The 26850-nt window shown below is 44.2% G+C and overlaps 2 protein-coding genes and 1 long non-coding RNA gene across 7 annotated transcripts; all 3 read left to right on the top strand.

Moving 5' to 3' along the window:
• Positions 1-9734: 9734 nt before the first annotated feature.
• LOC124697327 (uncharacterized protein DDB_G0286299-like) lies at positions 9735-10908 on the top strand. The gene is made up of 3 exons (XM_047229934.1): positions 9735-9848; positions 10139-10861; positions 10903-10908. The coding sequence occupies exons 2-3, from the start codon at positions 10184-10186 to the stop codon at positions 10906-10908; spliced, it is 684 nt and encodes a 227-aa protein (XP_047085890.1). The 5' UTR covers positions 9735-9848; positions 10139-10183.
• Positions 10719-19308, top strand: LOC124704172 (cyclin-D-binding Myb-like transcription factor 1). 3 transcript variants are annotated; one of them, XR_007003483.1, is made up of 12 exons: positions 10719-10829; positions 10934-10990; positions 11864-11948; positions 12174-12285; positions 12856-12968; positions 13502-13599; positions 13760-13836; positions 13973-14047; positions 14862-14924; positions 15402-15561; positions 18617-18795; positions 18910-19308. XR_007003483.1 is itself a non-coding variant. In XM_047236409.1 (11 exons), exons 2-10 carry the CDS (start codon positions 10964-10966, stop codon positions 15544-15546), a joined length of 795 nt encoding a protein of 264 aa, XP_047092365.1. In that variant the 5' UTR covers positions 10719-10829; positions 10934-10963; the 3' UTR covers positions 15547-15561; positions 16937-16992. The 3 variants fall into 3 exon arrangements, 1 of the variants encoding a protein (XP_047092365.1); XR_007003484.1 differs by lacking the exons at positions 18617-18795; positions 18910-19308 and adding an exon at positions 16937-17034 and having other exon boundaries at positions 15402-15620; XM_047236409.1 differs by lacking the exons at positions 18617-18795; positions 18910-19308 and adding an exon at positions 16937-16992.
• A 4960-nt stretch (positions 19309-24268) lies between these two features.
• LOC124704174 lies at positions 24269-26115 on the top strand. 3 transcript variants are annotated; one of them, XR_007003487.1, is made up of 4 exons: positions 24269-24659; positions 24785-24890; positions 25616-25758; positions 25880-26115. It is a non-coding gene; the product is annotated as an uncharacterized LOC124704174 (long non-coding RNA). The 3 variants fall into 3 exon arrangements; XR_007003488.1 differs by adding an exon at positions 25435-25472 and having other exon boundaries at positions 25616-26115; XR_007003486.1 differs by having other exon boundaries at positions 25616-26115.
• The last annotated feature ends 735 nt before the right edge of the window (positions 26116-26850 follow it).

Below are 26850 nucleotides of genomic sequence, written 5' to 3'. Positions count from 1 at the left end.
AAAAAATTAAATGTTATTCATTATGCTAGCAAGACTCTTGATGCTTTGCTCAAAGAAATTATGCTACTACTTGAAAAAGAATTGTTAGTTGTAGTCTTTGCTTGTGATAAATTTAGATCTTATATTGTTGATTCAAAAGTTACAATTCATACTGATCATGCTTGCAATTAGATACCTTATGACAAAGAAAGATGCTAAGCCGAGGCTTATTAGATGGGTACTTCTTTTGCAAGAATTTGATTTACATATTGTAGATAGGAAAGGTGCTTGATAATCCTGTTCGTTGATAATTTGTCTAGATTGGAAAATATTGCTTATGATCCTGTTCCTGTTAATGATAGTTTTCCAAATGAACAATTGGCTGTAATAAAGGTGAGCTCGCGAGACGAGTCCTTGGTATGCTTGATTATGCTAACTTTATTGTTTCCAAGTACTTGCCTCCAACCTTTTCAGCTCAGCGAGAGGAGGAAATTCTTTTATGACTTGAGGCATTATTTCTGGGATGACCCACACTTATATAAAGAAGGAGTGGATGGTATTATGCGAAGGTGTGTTCCCGGAATATGAACAACAAGAGATATTGAGTAAATGTCATGGCGGTGTTTATGGAGGACATCACGCCGGAGATAGAACCGCGCAAAAGGTTCTACAATCAGGTTTTTATTGGCCAACTCTCTTCAAAGATGCAAGGAAGTTTATTTTATCTTGTGATGAATGTCAAAGGGTTGGTAATATCTCCAGACGCAATGAAATGCCTATGAATTATACTCTTGTTATTGAACCGTTTGATTGTTGGGGATTTGACTTCATGGGACCTTTTCCCTCTTCAAAAGGTAACACTCATATACTTGTTCGTTGTTGATTACGTTACTAAATGGGTGGAAGCCATACCTACAAAAAGTGCTTGATGGTGAGACCTCTTTAAAAATGCTTTTAGATATTATTTTTCCTAGATTTGGAGTACCCGGATATATTATGACTCGATGGAGGTTCTCATTTTATTCATGGAGGTTTTAGAAAAACTCTTGCTAAGTATGGTATTAATCATAGAATTGCTTCCGCTTATCACCCTCAAAGTAGTGGTCAAGTAGAACTATCAAATAGAGAAATTAAATCTATCTTGCGAGAAAACCGTTAATAAATCTAGAAAGAATTGGGCTAGTAAATTGAAAGACGCACTATGGGCTTATAGAACTGCTTATAAAAACCCCATGGGAATGTCACCTTATAAAATGGTTTACGGAAAAGCTTGTCATTTACCTTTAGAACTAGAACACAAAGCTTATCGAGTCCATTAGAGAATTAAATAAAGATCCTAAACTTGCTAGGTGATAAGAGGTTGTTACAATTGAGTTCTCTAGATGAATGGAGAAGTGAAGCTTATGAAAATGCTAAACTCTTTAAAGAAAAAGTTAAAAAATGGCATGATAGAAGGATCATCAAAAGAGAGTTTAATATTGGGGATAAAGTCCTATTGTATCGGTCTCGTCTCAGATTCTTTGCGGGGAAATTACTCTCGAAATGGGAAGGACCGTATGTTGTTGAGGAGGTGTATCGTTCGGGAGCAATTAAAATTAGCTCTCTCCAAGGCAATGCTACGCAAGTGGTGAATGGACAAAGACTCAAGCATTATATCTCAGGTGATTCTTATAATGTTGATATTGATATTATTCGAGTGGAAACACCGGAGGCTTTCATCAAAGGACAAATAGACGGTCCGCGGAACTCAACTTTGAATAGGTAACGATGCTTGGTAATGAAAAGTTCGCGATTTACTTTACGAACATTATTTTTGTTGTTTTTGGAAAATATGAAAAATTACGAGTTCGAAACGGAGTGGAAAGGACGCACGAGGGCGTGCCACCATAGGCCGGCGCGGCCTGACCTGGGCCCGCGCCGACCTATGGTCTGGCCGCCTCGTCGCCCCTTTCCGACTCTAGTTCGATCTGGTACTTTCCGTTTGTTCTAAAAAAAATTATTATAAAATCCCCCGGACCCCTGGAGGTCCGTATATCGTTTTCTCGACGTGTCTTGTTTTGAGCTGTTTACGCAGGATTTGTTTTAGATCTAGAGCCATCATGTCTTCATCGGGAACTCCGAAGGACAACTCCTGCAAGGATGTTGGCAACTTGTACATGGAGGAGCTGAGGATGCATCCAAAGGAGTTGATGCTCGTCGAGGGAAAGCTGCAGATCAAAGATGTTCAGGGTCCCAAAGGAGAAGGAAGCTTGGAAGACGAGGATGGAGAAGCTAGAACAAGAGGTCTTCAATTACAAGAAGATGGCCGAGCGTGAAGTGGATATCTTTCACAAGATTGTGTCACGAACTCATTGCTTGAACACGAGAAGGAAACTGCAAAGCTATGGGGCGACATCCTCTCACTTCACGACACCACCAACAAACTCCAAGCTCAACTCTACGACATTCATAATCGGAAGCGTGAGTATAAAAACGGGTTTAAACATATAAGCCGTGCTTTGCTAGTTTCAGGATTCCCGAGACCAAGATGTCATTTGTTGATGGAGAGCCTCTATCTTGGAAGTATGAAGACGGGAATTCATCACCACCATCACCAAAGGAGTAATCCATCATCGGTATTGGCATCCCCTTGGTTTGTTCCAAGCTTGGGGGAGTGCCGCGGTATCACATTATCATTACCTTTTACTTTTTACTATCAAGTAGTGTCATATCATGAGTAGGGAAGTTATCGTATGAGATGGGTTGCGGTATGGAAGTATCTCTCCTTTAGTTTGTCTATGTATCCCTTGGTGTGAGTTATCGTTATGGAATATTAATGAGAAGTCTTATCATTTACATATTGCACACCTTATTTTAGTTTGCAATTTCTACTATATGATTGATCTTGATTTTAGTATTGGTACCACTTCGGGAGTATTGGGTAAATCTATTTGGTTTTGGCAAACTTAGCAATGGTCAATAGTAACAACACTTTGAGTTTTAGAAGAATAGAGGAAGTACATGTAGAAGATATTATTATCTTTCTTATCAGTCCTTAGCATTAGTATTCTAAAAGTTAAAATTGTTTGTGCTTACAAGTAAGATGCATGATTGTTTCTATCACATGTATATTTGTTTGTTTCCCTCAACTCTTATGCTTGCTAATTAACCTTGCTAGCCAAAGACACTGTCTCGAGAGGGAATACTTCTCGTGCATCCAAACTCTGAACCCAAACCTATGCCATTTGTGTCCACCATACCTACCTACTTGCATGGTATTGTTTGCCATTCCAAGTAAATACTTCATGTGCTACCTTTAAAAAATTCAAAACTTATTACTTCTTATTTGTGTTAATGTTTTATAGCTCATGAGGACTTATTTGTGTTAATGTTTTATAGCTCATGAGGAAAGTATGTGGTGTTTTATCTTTCGGTCTTGTTAGGCAGCCTCCACTAAAGGACTAGTGGCTTCATCCACTTATCCTATAATTTTGCAATAAGAGGCGGCAACGGGGTTCCCAGACCCCAATTAATCAACTTTCATTAATAATCCTCTTCACATGTTTTGCCCTCATTCATCGGTAAGCAACTTAATTTTGCAATAGACACTCCTCCATGGTATGAGATTGTTGGAAGGCACCGAGGATTCGGTTAGCCATGGCTTGTGTAAGCAAAGGTTGGGGGAGTGTCATCCTTAAAATAAACTAAAGTACGTGTGTAAACAAAAGAGAAGAGGGATGATCTACCTTGCTGGTAGAGATAACGTCCTTCATGGGAGCCGCTCTTTGGAGGTCTGTTTGGCAAGGGGGTTAGAGTACCCGCCCTACTGTGGCGCCGCCTCGTGGCCCCACTTCGTCTTCTCTTCGGTCTTCTGGAAGCTTCATGGCAAAATAGGCCTCTGGGCGTTGATTTCGTCCAATTCCGAGAATATTTCCTTACTAGGATTTCTGAAACCAAAAACAGCAGAAAACAGCAACTGGCTCTTCGGCATCTCGTTAATAGGTTAGTGCCGGAAAATGCATAAATATGACATAAAGTATGCATAAAACATGTAGATATCATCAATAATGTGGCATGGAACATAAGAAATTATCGATACGTCGGAGACGTATCAAGTGCCAACTTTCAATCTTGCGGATGCACACCGCGGTGAGTGGAGGGACGTGAGGTTGGTGAATCCATATCGCCATGAGCGCCGGACTTACATGGGTGGTGACAAGTTCTTCTGGACCAAGACACAAGCAACCCTATGGTATGGTTTCTATGATGATCATGACAGTATGAAGAATGGGTCTGTTGTGATGCCCAAGGCCATCAATCCTCAGGAGCTTGCCTTGCATGAAGCCACAAAGTACCGCTTTGTGGTTGAAACTTTGAAGGGGCTGGGCCTATATGACGTTGTGATCCTCAAGCCTGATGATGCACAAGAAGATCCCACCTACTGTCCTATGCTAGTCCGTCAGTTCCATTGCACTGTCTACTTTCATGAAGATGAAGACCGCACCATGACTTGGATGACTGGCAAGGAGAAGTACTCTTGCACCTACACACAGTTCTGTGCGGCCTTGGGTTGTGGTGGTGACCGTACTCCAGGGTACAAGATTCACTCTCGGTCCAAGATGACTAGGGGTGACATCTCCTTTTGCTACCTCACTAACCCAACAGCTGGGCCTCCCACCATCTCCGGGATGTACTATTCCTACCTTGTCCTTGCCAAGCTATTCCGTGAGAACCTCATCAGCAAGTCTGGAGATTCTAGTGAAGTCAGGAACTATCACCTGAACCTGATGTACTATTGCAACCCTGACAAGAGAAGGAAGATTGATGGGTGTGATCTTATTTACTGTGAGATCAAGCGTGCCGTGATGGACCGCATGACTCCAAACTATGCTCAGTACATTCAGCGGCTCATCAACACCATTGTTCCTGCTCCTCTCAACGTGTTTGGTGAAAAGGTCCTCATGGAACCATTCAGATTCCCTACCCAGGATGGTCGCATAGAAGTCCCTTCCATGATGCCCACCGCTGAGCGCCGTTCCAAGGAACAACATGATCCTGCAGCAGGACCCAGTTACACTCGGCGCCCTCAGCGTGGTGCCGCTCGCTTCTTCACTAGCATGTGGCAGATGTGCAAGAACACCAATGATGTTGCACATCAGAGTCTTGCCATTAACCAGGAGACACGGAGGAGACAAAGTGAGTTCATCGCTGCACGGAATGCTCCTGTTCCTCCTTCTGGCCCTGAGATGGAGCCTGTGGTTGCACCAGCTTGGGAGATGCCTCACATTACCGATGAGATGATCCAGAACTTTGACTTCTCCATGTATGCTCATGGTGGCCCTCCTCCTCGGACTGCTCGTGCTCCCTCCCCTCCTGCAGATGATGATGATGAGGATGATCGTGGGGAAGCTACTCCGTCGGGCTCCTACTCCGTCGGGCATCAGTTCTATTGATGGGTGCGGTAGCTTCTCTCCTCTTTTCTTCGCCTTTTTGGTGTCCCGATGCCAAAGGGGGAGAAGAGAGTAGAGTCTAGGACCACGGGGTTCCTTGATTGTCACAAGCCATGGGAGTTGCTTTATTTGGATCTTATATGGCTTGTGCTTATTTGCTTTCGATTTCTCGAGAATCATTTGCTACTTTGAATAATTTGTGTATGGACGACTATGTGTGTGCTTATTCACTCTATTATGATAATCATGTTTTATGCTTATATATCTTGATATACTTGTCCATACCATGCTTGTTTCCTAAAGATATTGGGGGAGCTTCTCATCATACACATATGGTGCACTTTGCATTCAAACGCAAACTCTCCAAGTGCACACATTATGGGGGAGCTGTCGTAATATCTTATATGGAATCAAGGTTTAGAGCTTATCATAATATCTATATGTGACTCTAGCTCGGTTTGTCATCGTATACCAAAAAGGGGGGATTGTAAGGGTATTTTACCCTTATCCATTATTTTGGTAACAATGACACCGTGCTAGAGTATTTGACCTAATACGTTTATAAGGATTATCTCAGGTATTAGGCAATGAGGCATAAATCGTGTATCAAAGGAACAAGAAGGCTAAAGGAGACCCCCCACTGCGACAACAATCGAAAAGGGGTCTACAGAAGAAATCCGGTTGGTCACCTGGTTGGACCGGGCCACAGATCGGATGGTCCGCGAACGGTCCGGTCGACCGGGCGCCAACCGGGCGCCAACCGGGCATCAACCGGGCTGCAAATCGACGCTGGAAGAATCCGGTTGCCGCCCGGTCAGCCGGGCCCCAGACCGGCGAGTCCGGCGCACGGTCCGATCACCGGGCGCCAACCGGGCGCCAACCGGAGGAGCCTCTGGACGAAGAAAAAGAGAATCCGGCCCAGCATCCGGTCACAACCGGCTGGTCCGGTCACTGGTCCGGTCGGACCGGACTCCAGACCGGACAGTCCGGTCACTGGTCCGGTTGACCGGGTTTGACGAGAAGAAAGCTGAGGTGGCAAGTGACCAACGGCCATATTTCGAAGTACACTATAAATAGGCCTTCTCCTACCTCAGAACACTTAGGCAATACACTACAAGCTGTTCTTGAGCTCTCTCTCTCTTACTCCATTATTAGAAACACCAAAAGCCTCCGATCTCCCTCCTCCTCCACCCAAACTCAAATCCCTCCGGGGAATCACTAGAGGAGGACCCGATCTACTGTTCTACCAAGCCAAATCTCATTCCCCCTTGTATTCATCGAGAAGCTTGCTTCCTAGGGTTCCTTGGAAACCCTAGGTGGGCAAGAGGAGTCCGGAAGCATCCGGGCCGTGGATTTGCTCCGGGCAAGATTGTGAAGGTTTGGAGGCTACCTCAAAGTCTACCACAAGTGAGTGAGCTATTCCTTCGTGGGATAGGCTCCGGAGAATAGGGTGAGCCTTCGTGGCGTGGGGAATCCTTCGTGGGACCTCCACCCCTCCAAACGTGACGTACCTTGTTGCAAAGCAAGGGAACACGGGAATACATCCTCGTCTCCGCGTGCTATCGGTTATCTCTAACCGAACTCCTTACTTGTGATTTAACTGCCTGAGAGAGCCTTCGTGCTCGAGATAGTTGTATCTTCATATAGGTTGCTTCACCTAGTTTGCATTAGGCTCACCTTTATATTCCGCAAAGCCTAATATTGCAAAGAAAGAATTAAAATCTGTAGAAACCTATTCACCCCCCCTCTAGGTTTACCATCTCTATACTTTCAACAGTGCCTAGATCCGGCAAGCCCGGGTGGCCCATAGATGGTGATGTGGCATGTGGCCCATCGGGCGGCCCAGCTGCTGTTGATCCTGAAGGATGAAGTCCGGCCCAGGAGAAGGGAGCCGGATCCGACCGACCTTAGGAGGAACCCGGATCCATGAAGGCCCATTAAGGAACCCGGATCCGGGACGACGTACAGAGGAAGGCGGATCCTTGACGTGCACGGCAAGACATTGTACCGTAGTTAGGCAACCTGTATCCGGCTAGGACTCTCCATGTAAACCCTAGATTCGTGCGCCTTTATAAGCCGGATCCCGGGAGCCCTAGAGACACAACCACAACTCATTGTAACATCGCGAAAGCGCCCAGATAATTCCATACAAGCAGCAGTAGGCCCTGTCATCGTGCAGGTGTTCCAAAGCTGGGTAAATCGCGCACCACCGTCCCGTGTGCACTCCGCCCTATGGCCCCTACTTCTTCTCCCCCTCGTGAGGATCCCTCCTCCGAGGCACCGTCGATTAGGCAACGACAGTCGCATGGTCAAAAAAAAGTGAACAGTTCAAAAGATAATATGAAAAGTTCTAAACATGTCAAGAGTAGATTGAAGTCTGTCGGAAAACTGAAAAACTCTGGAGTAATAACATTGGATTATGTCGAAATAGCTAAGAATCTGGCAGATCCTTTCACAAAAAAGACTATCAGGAAACATGATAGACCTTGCATCAAGGGAGATGGGTTTGAGACCCACGTGAGTTGCCGAGGGGGTAACCCAACCTATGTGATTGGAGACCCCGTGAATTAGGACTTGGGAAAATAAATGGGAGCAACTAAGTTGAGAGAAAATTTATATACTCCCACTCAGCTGCAGATGTAAAATTCTCTTATAGTTAAGGTAGGTTGACAATGTCTTAATGTGTTCTGTGCGGCTCTTGGCGAGCGGAGACGTTGTTCTATAGGGCAATCTTTGAAGAACACACCTATATTACTGACATTGATGGTCATAGTGTGGGAGATTTGGGTGAATCTCTAGTAAGCTTATGAATGGCCGAGGAGTATGACTTATAAGCTCCACCTGAGGAAAAGGCTATGGTAGGCTAGTACGGTGATGACATTGAGTGAAACTTGCTGCACAAGGCTGATAATTCAAGGCATAGTCCATTATTCAGTGTTAGTCAAGCGTAGCTCCTTGCCTAGATGAAAGTTCAAATTAGCAGGTATATTAAACAACGAATAAAACTTATGTGCCATCTGATGTGCCTCTGAGATCTGGTGGGAGATTGTTGGATGTAGATGGGTTGCCATCGTGATGGGCCTTGAGATTTCAAAAATTACAGGCTACATGGGTTATCTTACTGGACTGCAGGGACAACCTTGGGGGACAAAATTTAGTCCCACATTGCTAGCTGGGAGGGAGTTGGAGTGGTATATAAGGGCCGCTCTTCTAGTCCTTCCAAGTGAGTGAGAAGAGAAGGAGCCCTCGTGCACTCCTCCTCCTCCTCCTTCACCGTCACCTCGCCACGTCACGCACGCACATCGTGTTTCATGACTGGAGTTCGAGTTCGAGTTCGAAACACCTTTTGTGAAAACTTATTTTCTTTGCTTGGTGCACCAACTGAGTTGGATACGTGTTGACCATGCATGTGCATGCTCGCCACATGTCCCTAGCTTCCTACACGTGTCAACGCGATCGGTTGGCTCTCCTCCCAGGGTATACTAGGAGACAGAACATATCTGAAAAATCTCTCTCGCTGTCTCTCTCTCATGAAGTTTCTTTTGCTGTGTTACTCCCTAGTATTCCCCATCCCGCTGACTGTGTGCGCGGCCGTCCGTGAAACCCCGTCCGTTGAGATCCTGCACCGGGAGGCGGGCAATAAGGTTTTTGGGGAGCATCTCGGCGCGACTGCTCGCAGCTGTTCGTGTTCTTCCTCACCGGTTCACTGTTTCCTCAACAAACCGGACTACACTATGGGCGACATCAACGATACCCATGGTGGTGGTGCTGCTGTTAGAGCGACCTTTCGGTCGCAATATTGTTTTTGGTAATTAAACTTACTCAGAAATTGCCTAATAATCTAACAACTGTAAACTTATTACGGTAATTCATGTTTAATTAAGGGGATCCTTTTGCAATTCCCTTTTTCAGGCCAGTGGTTTTAAGGGGGAAAATAACGGGTGGGAAGATCACAAAAAAAAAAAAAAACTTATTATACTGTTTTTGAGAATTATGAAAGGAAAAAAGTTTATATTTAAGCGAGTCTTACTTTTTTTTTTTGATGAATAAGCGAGTCTTACTTTGAACTCGAGTTCGACTCCAGCCTCGAGGTCGGCTCGTTTCAGTTTCTTAGCCAAGGTCGCATAGTTTTCCTTTTCGGACGAGCCCATTACCCCTCCACTGGCCCACTCCAGTCCGAGGCCCACTTTTGGCCCATATACGGCGATCGCCGTTGCCTCAAGCCCTCACCTCCACCGCCACCGTCGTGCCCCCGCGGCCCCCAAGACACCGTGGCGCCCACACCTGCCGGCTGCCGCCCGTCCGCCCCGCGCCGCCGCCTGTCCTCTCTCCGCCAGTACCACCCTCGCGCTCCCCTCGTCCTCGGCGCTTAGGAAGGCACCGCCCGTCCACCGCTAGTGCGCGACGGCCAGCACCGTAGCAAGCAGACGCACGGTCACGGTGAGTGTCTCAACTTCTCAGTTCACGATTTCCCCCCAAAAGGAGAACATAGGATGATCAATGTGTTATTTGATTCATCAGTAGAATTCGTAGAATTGATCATTTGAAGCAGAAATTTGTTGACGTATATTCTCGCTTCCGGAAGTAGAGTAAAGATTGTTCTTCGATGTGACTAAATTATCAGAGACGATGTCACTACTGGGAACATCTTTGCTGTGAACTTTCATGTCTTTTGTTATTCTCCTGCATAATGGAACTCTGAACCCCCCCGTACCCATTTTGAAAAGCAGAGACAGACTACTGTTGGTAAGGAGCGGCTGGAAACTTCTGGCTTGATGGAGGCAGAGCACCGTTCGGAGCGTACCGAGGGCGATATGAGCAAAGTCAGTGTGAAGAGAAACAAGAGCAAAAAGAAAGAGGGGAAGAAGAAGAAAGAGGAAGAAGCTGAGACGAAAGGGCAGACAGTTGATGCCACGGCTGAAAATTCAGTGGCAGAGAGAGGCGAGGTTGAGGGGAAACAATCTAGCAAGTCAAGGAAGAGCAAGCGCAAGCGTAGCGATGCTGGCGAGGCTTCTGTTGGTGATCATGTTGTGACAAGAGAAGATAAGAAGAGAAAGAAGAAGCATACAGTTGTGCTGGAAAAGAGCAGCCAACCCAAAAATACTAGTAAAGGTGAGCATGGAGAGATCAAGGAGAGGGTTAAGGAAAGCAATGAATCCAGTCCAAAATTTAGCGAGAATGCATCTGCTGGGAGAGAGGAAGCTGACGTAGATGGAAAAAATGAGAAAAAGAAAAAGAAGAGCAGGGAGGGGACACAAGAAGGAATGAAGGAGAAAGAAAAGGCAGTTCGGTCAAAGAACAAGGGTAAGCGGGTGAGCTTTGCTGATTCCACAGAGGTGCTTAGAACCGAAGTTGGTGACAACGAGGGGATCAAAGGAGGAATAAAGAAGAGAAAAAAGGCATCTCAGTCAAAGAATAAGGGTAAGCGGGTGAGCTTCGCTGATTCTGCAGAGGTGTTTAGGATCGAAGGTAATGACAATGAAGAGGGTGGCAGCACTGATGAATCTAAATTTGTGCACGGACAGCGGTTTACCCCAGAGGAAGACACCATTCTCATGGAAGCTATAAGGGATTTCACAGAGGTTCCATCTCTTGCTTTAGATTTTTTGCATTCGTGTGATAATGAAAGCTATGCTCCTGACATGAGGTTTTGAGAATATAGTACTTTAACATTTAGATGGATGATTTTTTCTGACATAAAATGATTGATTGCAATTTGCAAACATATGTTCTTTCAATTTGCTCTAATGTACACATGGAACCATTATCATTTAGAAAAAAACCCACAGCATAGCTATGAGAACAAGAACTTGTTACAGTTACTTATTACTCATGGTTTGCATATGCTATAGTTTTGTACAAGGCACACCAGCTGCACACTTCATATTGATTTTTTTTTTATCAAATTGAAGTACTCTTTGCTGAACTGAAGAACACCATATATTGTATTGTAAATGAAGCATTCTTTCCCTTAGCTGGGGAAGTTATCAGGAAGTTCCTTACGTCAGTTATATTTCATGGATAGTCAAATTTGTAGTTATTTTCTGCATTACCACATTTTATCCATCGTCTTTACTTCTAAGTAATCATGTTATTTACCCAGTGTGATTTGGTTGAACTTCATGTTTGCTGCAAAATTGTAGTTTGAGTCTTACAATCAATAAATAAAAAATTAAGTGCATGAATAATAGACCTAAAACTCTACATCAACCTCATCTTGAAGTTAAATTGATTTGAATTTTGCACATATCTTATTACTGTTCTATTTCACTTTATGCCTTCCCTCTATCGATTAATGTTATATTGTTTCCTTGTGCCTATGTTTTGTGTGTCAATTTTACTTTTTTTATTTACAGCTAATAAATTCGCTCATGATTGTAAATGCCATACCCATATTTTTTTTTGAAGTAATGCCCATCATATGTGATAATCTTTCGCGGTGTTTGTTATTTTAGATGAAGCAACTGGGAGAGAAAGGCTTAGAGATGATCCGGTCTGCTCGTAAACACAAAGAGCTCAGGCGTTGTTGGGATGTTATAGGTAAGGCACAAATATCTCGAGCTAAGCTCTTCAATGTTTTCTCCTCACATTAGCTTGCCTTTGTGTAATAATGTCAGTTAAGCATGTAAACTGTATTAAAAATTCTTTCTTGAGACCTACCATTTTCACTTTGAATTTCCAAACAATCCACATTTCATCTCTTCTCCCGACTCTGGATAGCGAGATAGCTTATCATTGTTAATCATTGATGCACATTATTTGCAGGAAAATCGTTACCCCATAGACCTCACAATGCCATATACAGCCGGGCACGCACGTTACTCACTAGGAGTGATGAACGTAAATGGACACAGGAAGAGAAGGAGTATATTCGGCGGTAACATAAATTCCTTTTCCTGAAATAAAAATTATGTTTATTTTCTTCATGGCCATATTTACTCCATTGTCTTTACTATTAAGAAGCAATCATTTTGTTATCCAATGTCATTTGAAATAAACTCATGTTTGCTGCCCTATCCTTAAGTTATATCATAACTACTAAGGAAAAGGTATAAACATCAGAAGGAGGTCAATAGACTACCATGACCAATTGACATCTTTAATGGGAGTATAGATTTGTAGAACACATCATCACCATCAGAATGTACCCGTGTCATCAAGAAGCAAGCTTGTGGCCTCATGGGATTGCCACTCCCCACGAATCAAATTGTGCACTAGCCCATATCAGATCATGGTGGATCATGAATAAGATTGTGCGGTGGAGATTGCTGTTTGCCCTGTTGCGAGTTGGATACTTATGATTTAGATTGTGTTGGGACTTGTGAAGTGATTAATATATCTCTGTTACATGTAGCATATTTTCTTGATATTTTTTATTGAGAAAAGTTTCGATGTGCCCTGCTGTTGCTTCACGTAATTAAGATTAGATCACTTCATTACGATGCAGGTTTGTTGGAAAAAATGGCACGGAGTGGAAGACATTGGCACATGAACTTGGGAAGTGTCCTATCCATGTAAAAGATACTTGGAGAAGAATAAAATCTGAGAACTTGAAAAAAGGTGCCTAAATTCTACCATATTTTAGCTAATTTATTTTTTATTCTTTGGGTTTGGTTGTATTGGTTGTATTGAAGTATAATCATGGCAGTAGTTGAGCCCAACTCTGCATACTAGTTAATATTTGGTGCAGGTATGGAATGTGCAACAGCAGCAAACCTCAGATATTTGGTTAATGCTAATATAGAAATTTCTGAAAAATAGTTGAAACAACACCATTTTTAAGTTGGGGCCTAATACAGCTTTACGATCACAAACTGTGTTTCTAGGTGATTATTTTTCCAGTTTTAAGTTGTTCAGTATCACTTAGAGTAGATGGAAAGTTTGTTCACGAGATAAGTACAGAAGGATTGTACTGACCAAAATTGTGTTTAATGGAGCTTTGCTGTGCAAACGATTTGCCCTACCCTGTGAATGCAGGATCGTCATGTGATGTTTTTTTTACATCATACCCAGTATGTTAGTACAATTATGTGATAAAAATTAAGACCTTGCTAATTTCTTCTGTGTGCCTTCTTTGCCTGGTAATTCTTCAGGGTCTTGGGCACAGGATGAGTACCAAAAGTTATTTGATTTGGTGAACCTTGACTTACGTATGAAAGCTCATCAGAGCAAAAATCTTGATAATCGGAAGGTTTGTAATTTTACCGCTATTTTGTTGATATTTCGGTCCAGCTTTCATGGTCTGAACTGTGTATTTATACTCCGTTCCAGCTTGCATGGTCGTAGTTGTTCATATTGACATGAATCATGATTGAATCTAATGAAGTTGGTTTACTTATTTTCTGTATCAGCTAAGGGATAACATTTCCTGGGAGGCCATCAGTGATAAATTAACCACCCGTAATCACAAGAATTGCTGCAGGAAATGGTAAGTATTTCTGTTTGCTAGTATGGCTTTATTTTCTCACCCAATATGTACTAAACACTATGTACATTGCAATCTTTAATTTACGTTATTCTTTCCCATGTTGTGCTTCTCTACGTACTTTCTGATGCACTTTCAGGTACGATACATTAGCATCTCCGATGGTTAGGAAAGGAATTTGGGCAGATGTTGATGATTATCTATTGGTGGAAGCGTAAGATTCTAGACCTTATACTGAATTTTTGTCACCATTAAAACAATGCATATTATTTACAACAACAACTACAACATCAAAGCCTTTTTCCCAAGCAAGTTGGGGTAGGCTAGATATGAAACCCATCAACCGAATTAAAAAAAAAAACTAGTCGTTGCGAAGAGTAGGGTTTAGCATGCTTAAGCGAGTACCTGTCCATAAACGTATTTCTTCAGTAAGTCCTACCATGAAGGCATGAACTTCAGAAGTAGGAATTTCGGTATAATCATTATGTTGCCTGGTCATGTTTATGTTCTTTTTGTTTGGTCTTGCTGTCTATGTTTCTATTGTTCAGGGTCACAACTCACGACGTAACGAGGAAGAATTTAAAGTGGGAAATTTTCCCCTCTATATTCTCAGTAACTTGTGCCAGGTTTAACTTGCATTGTAGGCTTTGTTTGGTTTTAGACTATCTGACCACTGCCATGGGCACATACTGTATCCATCGTACACACTTTTCAGTATTCACCAAATCTGCACATAGGCTTTGCATCAACACAACAAAACACAAGTCCTCTATTTATATCTTCAGGGGCGAGGAGAGTTGGTTGCAACATGTATATGAACAAAACATGATTTTGATAAGTGAAGTTGTAGAACCCATCTTACAGTCTTATTGATTGTCGAGTTGGTTCATTGCTATTGATTTGCATTGCAGTCAAAGTTACAGTGCATTAAATGATATGTTTGGTTTTTGGGGCATAGGTTTCTGATATGTGTTTCAATGTCTTGTCGCTATGAAACCATGTGCTAATAATTCTTAACAACAAAACAGGCTTCAGAAGGATGATGCTGTCTGCGTTGAAGATGTTGACTGGGACAGCCTTCTCGATCACAGGTGAGTGCTGACCTCTGATCTGGCTAGCAACCTTCAACTGTGCCATGTTCTTGATCACCTAGTAGTTTGGTTAACTTAACCCATTTTTAATTGTATTGAGTCTCGACCAAGTTCTCGCAGACTTCAACAACACCAAAAGAAATGTTCTAATGCATTGTGATCAAATTAATATGACCTTGTTATTGGAGTACATAATATTTGTTTGCGAGCTTAATGATCCATGACAATTCAAAGAGTAATTCAATAGAAATGTCATCTTTATCTATTCGGATATACCACTAGTTCTGAATTTTGTCTAGATGAACAATAGCTAGTGTAATGAGATCTCCTAGCCAACCCTGACATACACCAGCTACTGGTTATCTCTCTTTGTGTGCTGGATCGATCACTGGTACTTGGTATTCTGAAATTAATGGATTGTGCTGCATCCTTTTTGTTTGGTTATAATAACGGGGTATTGTGTTTCGCTCTACTCAGGTCTGGGGAGGTCTGTCGTCAAAGATGGAACCAGATGGTCCGCGGCCTCGGCGGCCACAGGGAGAAGCCTTTCATCGAGCAGGTCGACGTGCTCTCCAGGCGCTACTGCCCAGAAATGATCGAGTACAGGAAACCGGAGGAGTGATGGTCTGTCGAAACTGTATGTCTTGACACAACACCGAGCGTCACACTAATTCTTGCCGATTTAAGTTATCATCTGTAAGTGCCCTCTGTTATTAAGTTCTCGCCTCTCCCTGTAAAAACAACTTAAAATTTTGAATATTATGGAATGAAAAAATCAAGTGGAAATTGTACAAAGAAAGATAGATTATTGTGTACTTGACATCAGGTACTTAGCCTCCTGACACCGCCACTGCTTAAGATTAGATAAACTCAAGATCATGGATAAAATATGATAGATCTACAACAGCCTACACGACTCGGTGGTTATGAAGTTACAAAATCTGAGCTGATCTTCTTTACATAATATAGTTTATAAATCAAGCTGGGCCCACTTTCCACATCAACTTATTTTTTTTGACGGAACCTCGTCAAGAAGGCGGAGAGCTCCCGCAATGCATTATAGGAAGAGGGAAAATGGTCCAGTTAATAAGGGAAACCGGACCTGAAAACCATACAACACACGGTTAATTAAGGGAAACCGACGAAAACCACAGCCACATCAACTTAACCTAGGTACGTATAAATTTGGGAGTATTGCACCGTTTGCAAGGCTCCCAAACCATGAAGCCAACACTTGAGGGTACTTTTCCCTCGACATGCATTCTAAAAGCCTCAACAGCTCTATTAGCTTCGTCGAGAGCTTCTTTGCTCATGATGTGGCATTTGCCAGGTGGCACAAATACGCTGTCAAAACCAAGGGTGGTGTCGAGCACTAAAACTTGCAATGATGGGGTATTCTCGAGAACTTGACATATCAGCTCAACCATGCTCTTCGCGGAGCAAAATCCAGTGATGCACAATCTCTTGAGGCTGTCATGGTGGAACCCTGGAACCCGCCGCATTTCTCGGCTAGAGTCTCCAAGAATCGAATCACGCCTTAAATTTCCATGTTCACCTGCCTGCGTAGGATCAACCAACACTGATGTCACTATCCTCTAACAGCTTGATGTATTGAAGACCTCACAACATCATAATAATGTTCAAAAAATATCTTTAGGTAGCGGAGTAAATGAAAATATATCCAGAGACTGAAAACTGGTGGTTTCAACATGTCAGTGGCTTAAATAGGTTAGCATACTTACAAACAAGTTGAAATATTCCAAGGCAGGCGAAGCTTCTAGAAAAGAAACCAGAGAGAAGAAATCATAGCCTCTGAAATTGTCTCTTCCAGTAAGATAAATATCCAAGTTCTTCAGATGGGGGAATTTGTCAGGCACCATTGGTGTACTGAACGCCTGGAGAAAGATATGCCCAATGGCTAATCATATTCCAATGCCTCTCTTCTAGTTTTAAGTTCCAAAGAAATTGACTACTATAGATGATTCAGTACAAACCTCTCTATATGTTGATAGGGTAAGAGTTTGGAGATTCGAAGCAATCGAGGGAAGCCTGGTCCGAGCGAATTGGACAATGCCAGAGTCTGATGAACTACTCACATACATGTTCTTCACCACAGACGAGTCCCCGAATGAAATTTTTATGGGGGGCCTACATAGCTAAAAGTGGAGAGCTTTGGAGCATCACTCTCTATTATCTGTACCATTCTGCAATATGACACCTTAAGGACACTCAGATGTTGCAGAAGAGAAGGTATCTTCAAAATAACCATCTCATTGCAACCCGATAGAGACAACTTCTCCAAGGCAAAAGTACTGGCAAGAAAGCACCCAAGTTCCTCCTCGGTGATTCGGACAGAGGACAGGCACACACTCGTCAAGCTTCTCCAGCAACCAGTTCCTGATGTCGGATGAAAATCACAACATAAGAGGAAAAGAGACTCAAGCGAGCTTGTAGCCTCGTCGGAGAAAAGCGAGCATGAAAAGTTGTATGCCAGGTCTGAAGGCAGATAAACACCAAGTTCCATGATTCCAGGCTTAACAGCAAATTTAAGCCAGCTTTCCACATAATCAGCTGTTATGACATCACGACAAGCGCGGAGATTAAGCTCAAGAGTCCTCACACCAACACCAGAGTGGTTCTGAAGAATGTGGTTGACTCTGTCAACAACATTCTTTGCTCTTATTTCGTCTTCTCTGTGCTGATGCTTATTCAAACCCAATGCTGGCTCCACCACATTCTTTGCTCTTCCTTCGTCTTCTCTGTGCTGATGCTTATTCAAGCCCAATGTTTCCAGATTGAATGTGAGGTTAGGAAAGCATCTCCAGGAACTTCGAAACCGATGAGATACACATGCAGCACGAGCAGCATCCCGTAGTGGCACAAGAGAATGTATATAGCTCAAGATATCCTGCAAAAACATGCTTCAAAAGTTCACCATTGCAATTCCGATAGCAGTGCAAGCTTCAGTCATATTTTTATACATGCTTGTCGGTGCATTATAATTGCGCACTAGGAAGAATAAGCACGTAGACTTTGGTATGTTCATTACAGTGTGCATGCCCTTCTCTCTGCTTTGGCAGTTTGTAATTAATATACACAAATGACCAGATGTCTGAGGTGGTGTCAAATGCACGTCCGCCCAACAAACATCAATTTCCCAACTAAAACATCCTTTGGAAGAGCAAAGTTATAGTGTCCAGTGTAGTCTCCTCTAACTGACATCCATGGTTTTTACACTAATTTACCCATATCAGTTTCAGATGTCCAGTGTAATTATAAATTACAATATTGAATTACAGATCACCAAATTTTAAAAGTTTAATTGCATCAATTCCAAAAAGTGCATTATTCATGACACTTGCTACCAGCAGTGCCTCGTCTGCCAACAGAGATAATGTGAAGAGATAGTTAGTTCAATGCAGGAGTATTAAAACTGCGTTAAGCACATTAGGTCTTTTTGCAATAACAATGGTAACAAGTTAGAGGAGAGAACTCCTAACATACTAGTCAACCGTGTCATGATTTCTTGGGAGGATATGACATATGAGTTCATTTGCAGATTCTAACAACTACCATCCAGATGAACAGAGTATATAGCAATGCTAATCTTCTAGATGAGATTATATTATATTTCTTGGGAATCAGCACACTGTTGTATACCTCTGGAAGTTTATCAAGACTTGTTTTTTCAGAACCTTCAAAAATGTCCGGAGGGCCATGTACTGTAACTGAAGAATCTCTGGATCCATGGTTATCTGCAACATAGAGATGTCATAACAGAGAACAGCACTCAAGAGGCCAAGACTAGCGACTACACTTGGTAAAATAGCCCAGTTTTGTCCAAATAGACTAATCATCAAGAACAGAAATTGTAAGTTATTCATCATCAGAAGAATTCTCTCTTTTCTGGGCGGGTCCACATGCAGCATAGGAAATACAATTTACACATACTGCAGTACACATGAACTATCATCTGTTGTTTCAGAAAGCAGAAGAGAGAACGAGCTGAAATTAAGGGGAACGATATCGCACAGATCTACCATCCTCCCTCCAGAGCCTGTCTTGCTAGCGAGGAGAGGCGGTGCTGAGCCAGTGAGGCGCCTGTGGTTGGCGGGCTTGCTCTCTATTAAATTGACGCACTAGCTAAGTTTTCTAGAAGTTTGAATTGTTGAAAAGGAATAATTATTTTTAATACTTCCTCCTATTCATATTAATTGATTCAACTTTATCAAGATATGGATGTATCTAGTTTTAACAAATGCACCTAGATACATTCATATCTAGACAAAGTTGAATCAATTATGAATTGGAGGGAGTATTAAAATTGTGATAGGTGGGTAGAAAGGGGTAACTATTTTTATATTAAAATTGCGGTTGGTGGGGTTTGAGCTTAACTCCTGCTTTGATATCATATTGAATTGATGTACTAGCCAAATTTTTTAGAAGTCTAAACTGATGGAAAGGACTAGACTATATTTTAACATGCTCAATCTGGACCTAGTCAAGATCTAGGCCGCGTGGGCACGATCTGGTCGGCGGAGCCGTGCACGTGGTCTGGTGTACTCCTGTGTTCTCATCGCGGATGGCGACTTGGTGTAGTCTTGTAACAGAAGATGTGCGTCCGTTGGGAGCAGGCTCTCCTCGCGGCAGTGGCGACCGTGTGGATGGCATGACCATCGCTGCAGAGCTTGGCTAGTTGGTGGTGGTTGGAGGGAGAACAAAGGCAGGCCGCCCCGGGTTGCATCCTCCTGAGACGAATGGCGCCGATGCGGGTGTTGCATCCTCCGGAGACAGAATGGCGCCGTTGCGGATGCTGCATCCTCCCATACAGTGCATGAAGAGGAAGGAAGGCTGCCAGCGCGTCGGGCTTGCTTGGGAGGTGCGATCAGCCATCGAGCCAGGGGCAGCGGGAGAGCAGCGGTGGCTGACTGGTTCGTGGTTCAGGGCTTGTGCAGGTGAGAGGTGAGACTGCCGGTGAAAGACGTACTCCGGTTGTGGCTGGAGTCGTTGGCGGTGGCACCTATGTGCGTTGTTTTCTTGTTGGAGGCAGCGACGTAGCAACTCCCATCTATCTTTTCCTAACCTCCTCCACGGGAAACCCTAGATCGGATCTTCAAGATCGGAAGATAGCAACGGCGTCGAGTTCCCTCTTAGGAGCATCACCTTGGAGGTGCCTCCAATCAGAGAGACTCGTGGCTCGCGAGGGCGTGCGGCAGTTGCAACCGGAACAGTCTCATATGGCTTTCATACAATCGAGATAACAGAGAAGATGAAAAACTGGGATGCAGAAGCACAAACTTGTTTGGAGTAGCCGCAACATCATCCTCCTACACATGGCGTTTCTGGTCCCCTTTGATCTTGGTTTCCGGCCTGAGAGAGGTGGGCGATGCAAAGGCTGTCGTGTAAACAAACCGGGAGGAAAACGGCCACGAAGAGGCCGAGCCGGCGGCGGTGGCGCCATTGGGTGTGCTGTGAGGCGCGCGAGAGCAGGCTCGAGCCTTCGCTAGGTTAAGTGGCCAAGAACTCGGCAAGGTTGCTTTTTGAGAGTAGGCGACCCTTTTCTTAAATCTGAAATTAACCCGTTCAAGTACGGCCGTACCTCTTCGTCGCTAATCGGGTTTCGTAATGAGGTTTTTTTAGCGATCTGTTCAGCTGAGATATCTCTTACACAAAATCATAGATAAAATTCATTGCTAGCACGCCATGCATGCATATCGTCTCAATTTCTTCTTCAAGCTCACTGTCAGCTGAGGCACGCAGGTTTCTAGCTGAAGTCTCGTCCTATACGGGCATCGGTACCGCCGTACGCGCCGTCGGCGTTAAGCGGCCGCGACGGCGCCAGCCCTGCTCCTCCCCATCGACATGCCGATGGATCCGACCGCGCAGCTCCTGCTCCTGCGGCACAGCGCCTGCTCCATGGCGCCGCCGCCGGTCCCGAACTCGCACGGCTGGTCCTCGTCGATCCTTCCGATGTCCATGCTCTGGCTCCGTGCCACCACGGCGCTGGAACACCTCGCGCGCGAGGCGGCACGGACCAGCTCCCGCACGTCGGCGCCGGCGTCGCCCGCGGAGCGGTAGAAGGCGTGGCTCCGGCTCCGCGGCACGGACACCATCCCCACAGGCCGGCGGGCCCCCGCGCAGGTCGTCATCTGCCTCACGTAGAGGTCGCGCGCGCGGAGCAGCACGCGGAGCGGCGCCCGCACGCACCGCCCCAGGACGGCCAGCGCGCGCACACCCCTGCTCGCCGCCGCCGCCGACATGCCGCTCCGATCCCACGATCTGATCAAAGACGACCCGTGCCACGGAACTATATATATATGGATGTGCATGGGAACGAATGAACTATGGTGACTCGTTCTAACTTAATGTGATGCTCGTTCGTAGGTGGAGGGCTGCGGAGACGGAGCACGGAAGGTCTGACTCGTTTGGTCGTACGTGTCGGTTCTATTTGGCCGGTTCAAATCGGACGGGCGCCTCTGCGTGTCAGACGTACATGAGTAGTCGCGTTGATGAGTCCAGCCACAGGGAGTCAAGATGAATGCGATGATGTGTCAAATCCAGATAGTTACTGTTCGTAAGAATGATACTCCTATATATACTCCGTAGTTGTGTTTGCTTTGACAATATTTTTACGTCGCGGTACATTATTAATAAATCTTAATTAGCCATATTACAAGTAAAAGGTATAGTTAAAATTGCGCACAAGAGACTATGAAAAGTCAACATAATTTATACATGGGGAGGAAAGAGTATTTAGCTTGGACAGGCAAAGTAATGGCAGTCCATTATTATCAACCTAAGTGCAATCTTTTCCTGTGGTGTGATTCATAATTGTAGAAGCCTTTACTCGATATTTTTTGCATGGCAATTTTCGGATGTAGTAGCAGTCTGTCCGAGAAAATGACGCGTATGATAGAGCTTGAGACCAGATCACGGGGCAAAAAAAAGTTATAAGAATTTCAGACTTATGAATCAAGCAATGTACATAGAAAAAAATTCTGAATATCAAAATCCTCAAATCCGTTGAATTCAGAAATGTTTTAAAATTTCTGGCACGCTAGACATGCCATTCTAAGAGCAGGTCTAACAGACCCCGTAAAAGGGGCAAACCCGTATAATAACCGCCGATTTGAGGGTTTCGGCTCTACCCGGCCGTCTAGCACGCCCCGTAAAAACGGCCCCCGCATCATTTTTTACTGTTTTCGACTACGGGGCGGGTCGTCGCCCCCTACTTGTGCGGGGTGGGAGCGGGGATAGTGGGCGAAACCAGCATCCCAATTCCGAAAGCGCGCGCGGACATTTCAGTTCTCCCCATCCATTTTCCCCCGCGCGCCGCCGCAGCCACCCGCGCGCCGCCGCCGGAATCCGTCAGATCCGCGCCCCTCCGCCGTCCGCCGAGCCGCGCCGAGCTGCGTCGACGCCCGCCGCACCTCCGCCGCATCCCCGCCGAAGTTCCGCGTCCCTCCGCGCGCGCCGCCGCCCTTCCGTCGTGGTCTTCTCCGCCGTTTGTCGTCGGTGAGTATTCCGCCGCGTTCTTCTTCGTTGCCGCCGGTAAATTGGTCGGATTTCGGGCTGATGTATGGTACACCGTGGTAGATGGCTTCGGAGGATGTGCACATGGCGGATTTGGAGGCGACGTCGACCGATTGGTCGTCGTCGGATTCCGACGATTCGGACATCGACGAGTTGCTCAACGACGACGAGACGGAGATGATGGTGCTCCTGTTCGGCTTGAAGCAAACGGAGGACCGCATGAAGCTGCTGGATCAGCGGAAAGGATCCGTGATGGGGCGTATGTGCATTCCGCGGAACCGCGCGCTCGGCCACGAACAGGCTGATGCAAGATTATTTCGCCGAGGTACCGACCTATCCTCCCCGCCTCTTCCGTAGACGTTACCGAATGCGTAGGTCTTTGTTCGAGAGAATCGTCAAAGATTGCGAGGCAAATTGCGATTATTTCAAGCAAAGAAGAAATGCTGCCCAAGTCATGGGATTTAGCCCATATCAAAAAAATTCTGCCGCCATGAGGGTTATTGCATACGGTATACCAACAGATTATACCGACGAGTACCTTCGCATTGGTGTGCAAACAACCACGGATTGCGTGCGTATGTTTGCCAAGATGGTGATCAAGTTGTATGGAGAGAAGTATCTCCAAGCTCCAAATGAGGATGATACAAAAAGGCTCATGGAGATCAATGAAAGGAGGGGGTGGCCGGGGATGCTTGGTAGTTTGGATTGCATGCATTGGACATGGAAAAATTATCCAAAAGCATGGCATGGAATGTATTGTGGCAAAAGCCGTGATGCTACCATTGTTCTTGAAGCGGTGGCCTCTCAAGACTTATGGATTTGGCATGCTTTTTCTGGATTGCCGGGGACACTCAACGACATCAACATCTTGAATAGATCCCCTTTGTTTGCAAGACTAGTTAAGGGTGAAGCTCCACCTTGTAACTACAAAGTTATGAACAATGAGTACACCATGGTCAGATGGTATTTACCCTAACTATGCAACCCTTGTCAAGTCCATAAAAGAGAAAAAGGACAGGGCTTTGACAAGAAAGGAAGCTTGCTTCACCAAAAATCAAGAGGCATGCCACAAAGATATTGAGAGAGCTTTTGGTGTCTTGCAAGCAAGGTTTGCAATTGTCCGGGGTCCTGCTAGGTTTTGGGACAAGGAAACTCTTGTTGATGTCATGACATGTTGTGTCATTCTTCACAACATGATCATTGAAGATGAAAGAGGTTTGAACTTGCCATGTTTGTATGACAATATTGGCACCAGAGTGCAGCCCGAGAGGAACCCTGATCGGATTGAAGCTTTTCTTGCAGCTCATCGAGGCATTGAAAATGCCGAGACTCATCACCAGCTCACCCAAGATTTGATTGATCACCATTGGCAGTTGCATGGCCAATGATTTATTACATTCATTTCCCATTGTTGTATGTGTGAAACATTCATTTCCTATTGTTGTATGTCTGAAATATTTGTTATTTGTTTAATTCTTCCATTAGAACATTTGTTGACATTTCCGAAAACATTATTGTAATAATTATGACGATTATTGTGTGATGTAAAACATTTAGAATATTCTGTTTTACGGGGTGGGGATACGGGGTCTGCTAGCTCATCTGACTTTTCGGCCGGCGAAAACTGAATACAGGGCCCTCTACTCGCGTTTTAAGGGACGAAAAAATACGGAACCTGTTAGACATGTTCTAATAATGGGTCATCTAGACAAGAGTAATGGAGAACAAGCAAGTGCGAGGGGGTAGGGAGGCCTCTGGGGTTATCCACGATCCCATATGACGCGCGGGGTGGGCAAGCACAGCGATGTACTGCCTCCTCTCTATGTACTGTTGTGCTCGTACAGATTGTACTTCACGCGGTGAGGGAAAAAAATGCGGGCCAAACTAGCTTCTCGCCAGACTCTCTTCCTCCCCAAACCCTCTCCTTTCCCATCCCGTTCTTCCTTGCGCCGGCGGCGCCAACAGAGGTAGCTGTGGCGAGTAGGCAGCCGAGGCACGTTGGTCACCATCCTCTCCTCTCCCTCGTTTCCTTGAGACGGCTGTCGGCCATCTCTAGGAGCAGGGGTGTCTAGCATCTAGATCTGGACAGACGGGCAGCAACCGCCCACCTTGGGGCGGACGGGGGGAGAGATGGGGCGGCAACCTGGAGCCATGGATGACGGCAGTCTTGTCGAGGCTGACGCATCGGGAGGTCGGCTACAGGTAACCAACTAGCTGCATCCTGTCCCTCTCTCGCTCTCTCTCCCTGCTTCCCTTTCTCGCTTGTAGAAGCCGGCCATTTTTTTTTTGCAAGAGAAATTAACCATGGAGAATTTGGTGACCGCTAGGACGTAGAGCAGCAAGGGGCAGCAATTTGGTTTGGGATTTTGGGAAAGGAAGTGCTCTGCACCTTGGTGAATTAACGGCACCAGCTCGTACTGCTCATACATACAGGTTAGCCTACTGACTTATTTTCTTAATAAGATCTCTAAGAATTTTGTCTGAACAAATAGAAGCATATACTGTATTAGACTTGCTTTTTTAATATCTCAAATTTCTCGTGAATAAAAGATTTGGCTTACAATTATCGTATGTATCTATTTTATTCTCTAACATTAGCGAATTATTCTCTAATATCAGCAAATGACAATATGACGTACTAATTTATAAACTACCAATCTTACAGTTAGATTGTTCTATGAAAAGGGCATTCTTGGTCCTGCTTTTGTATGCGGTCCGGTTGGCTGGAAAAACACAACAGGCTGTTAGCACGATGACCGTTCCAGGTCCTTTTTACTAGCTTGTGGATTAGTTCATTCATGTAAAAATAAATTAACTCGGGTTTCTGCAGTTTGGCTTGGATGGAGCCATGCTTCTGAGAACCCAGAACTTCCAGATGTGTTGAACGAAACATGTTTTTTTTTTCCGGCCACAATCAGCCACGATGGTCTCACACTCTCACTAAGCCATAAAACTGATTCTTCTATTATTGTGCAAGGAGCGGGAGTTCCAACTCTTCCATGGAGTGGATCACATGTATACATTCTCCTATTTTTATATAGTTTTTCTTTGGTTTCTTTTTCCTTGCTTAAAGTTAAATCCTGAACCAACTTATAGCTCAATTTTTTATTATCTTTCTAAATTCATTATAAGTTTCACAACATAATCTGTATTTACAGCTTCTCCAAATGGACGTGCAAGGCAACCGAGATGAGAAGAGACCTGCTGATTTGCGCTTGCGGGAGCATGTCTGTGGCTTGACTATGATGTGTGCATTATGGGGATTTCCGGGTTTCCTCTTCATGTGTTATTCAAAAGTTGAGTTGAGTGCATTGTACCATTGAATTGCTGCTATGTGTTTACCAGTATAATGTTGTAGTAGCTAAAAGAATTTTACTTGGTGCGTTGTGTTTACCAACTCATGGTATGCCCTGTAATTACAGGGACTTCATGGTAGATTTGGTCAAAAGACAAGCAAGGCAATTGAGCTGCGGAGAGACCTGCTGATTTGGATTTGCGGGAGCGTTTCTCGGATGGCTTGACTATGATCTCCGAGGGATATCTGAATTTCCGATTCATGTCTTATTCAAAGTCTAGCTGACCAAAGTCTACCATTGTACTGGTTCATGTGTGTTTACCAAATCTGCAGTAGGTAAATGAGTTTTACTTGGCATACAAATTTCATCTTATGAGGGCCCATATTGTGTGTCAGTCAATTGCTTCAGCCTTTTTGTTTTGTGAAGTGCATCTGCTGAAAACATATGTTGCTTTATCCTTCCAATTGCTCCTATTCAGATCTTCATATCCCTTTTATACTAATTTTCAGATCATTAAATGATAGTAAGCACTCATCTTAGTCCATTAGTGAAACGAAGTCATTTATTAGCGTGAGACGTGCATACATACACTACTTTCTCTTGTACAGGGTTGTAGCATATAATATGCATACATTAAAAAACTGGTTTGCATGTATTATTTGACCCCAGTTACCAATTTAATATATCCAAACCAGATTTTTTCTAAAGGCACATGATGTGCTAGAACCTTACATTTATAAGGAAACTTCAAAACTTAACGTATCATCTTTTGGCACTTCGACATATCAGCTGTATTTAAAGAATAAGATAAGGTTTTTCTCTTCCGAGATCATGATTCCGACTTCTGTGCTTTCACTCTTTTACATATATTTACAAGTTGTGATTTTGTTCTTTCGCAGTTTCTGCATTACATGTGTACTGCTAGGCACTTCCATGTTGCTAGATGCTGAAGTGTACTTTTACTGTCATCTTTGAATGTGGTTAATGTTCTCATTTTGTTCACTTCTTGAAGGGATACCTAGAAGAACCTTGTCTTAGGGTAGTTGTCCTTTTATTTTGGAATTCTAATATGTATAGATTTTGTATATACGTATATA

The sequence above is a fragment of the Lolium rigidum genome, chromosome 3 (genome assembly GCF_022539505.1).
Source record: "Lolium rigidum isolate FL_2022 chromosome 3, APGP_CSIRO_Lrig_0.1, whole genome shotgun sequence".
Classification (NCBI taxonomy): domain Eukaryota; kingdom Viridiplantae; phylum Streptophyta; class Magnoliopsida; order Poales; family Poaceae; genus Lolium; species Lolium rigidum.
The sequence above is the reverse complement of the archived record's forward strand: the minus strand, read 5'-3'. Positions and strand labels throughout refer to the sequence as shown.

What these genes read in the sequence shown, in the direction of transcription:
- LOC124697327 (XM_047229934.1), top strand. Translation starts at nt 10,184, where the DNA reads ATGGAGGCAGAGCACCGTTCGGAGCGTACCGAGGGCGATATGAGCAAA.
- LOC124704172 (XM_047236409.1), top strand. Translation starts at nt 10,964, where the DNA reads ATGGAAGCTATAAGGGATTTCACAGAG. An exon ending in GCGTTGTTGGGATGTTATAG is followed by an intron (nt 11,949 to 12,173) that starts GTAAGGCACAAA and finishes CATTATTTGCAG; the next exon opens with GAAAATCGTTACCCCATAGA. An exon ending in GATTATCTATTGGTGGAAGC is followed by an intron (nt 14,048 to 14,861) that starts GTAAGATTCTAG and finishes ACAACAAAACAG; the next exon opens with GCTTCAGAAGGATGATGCTG.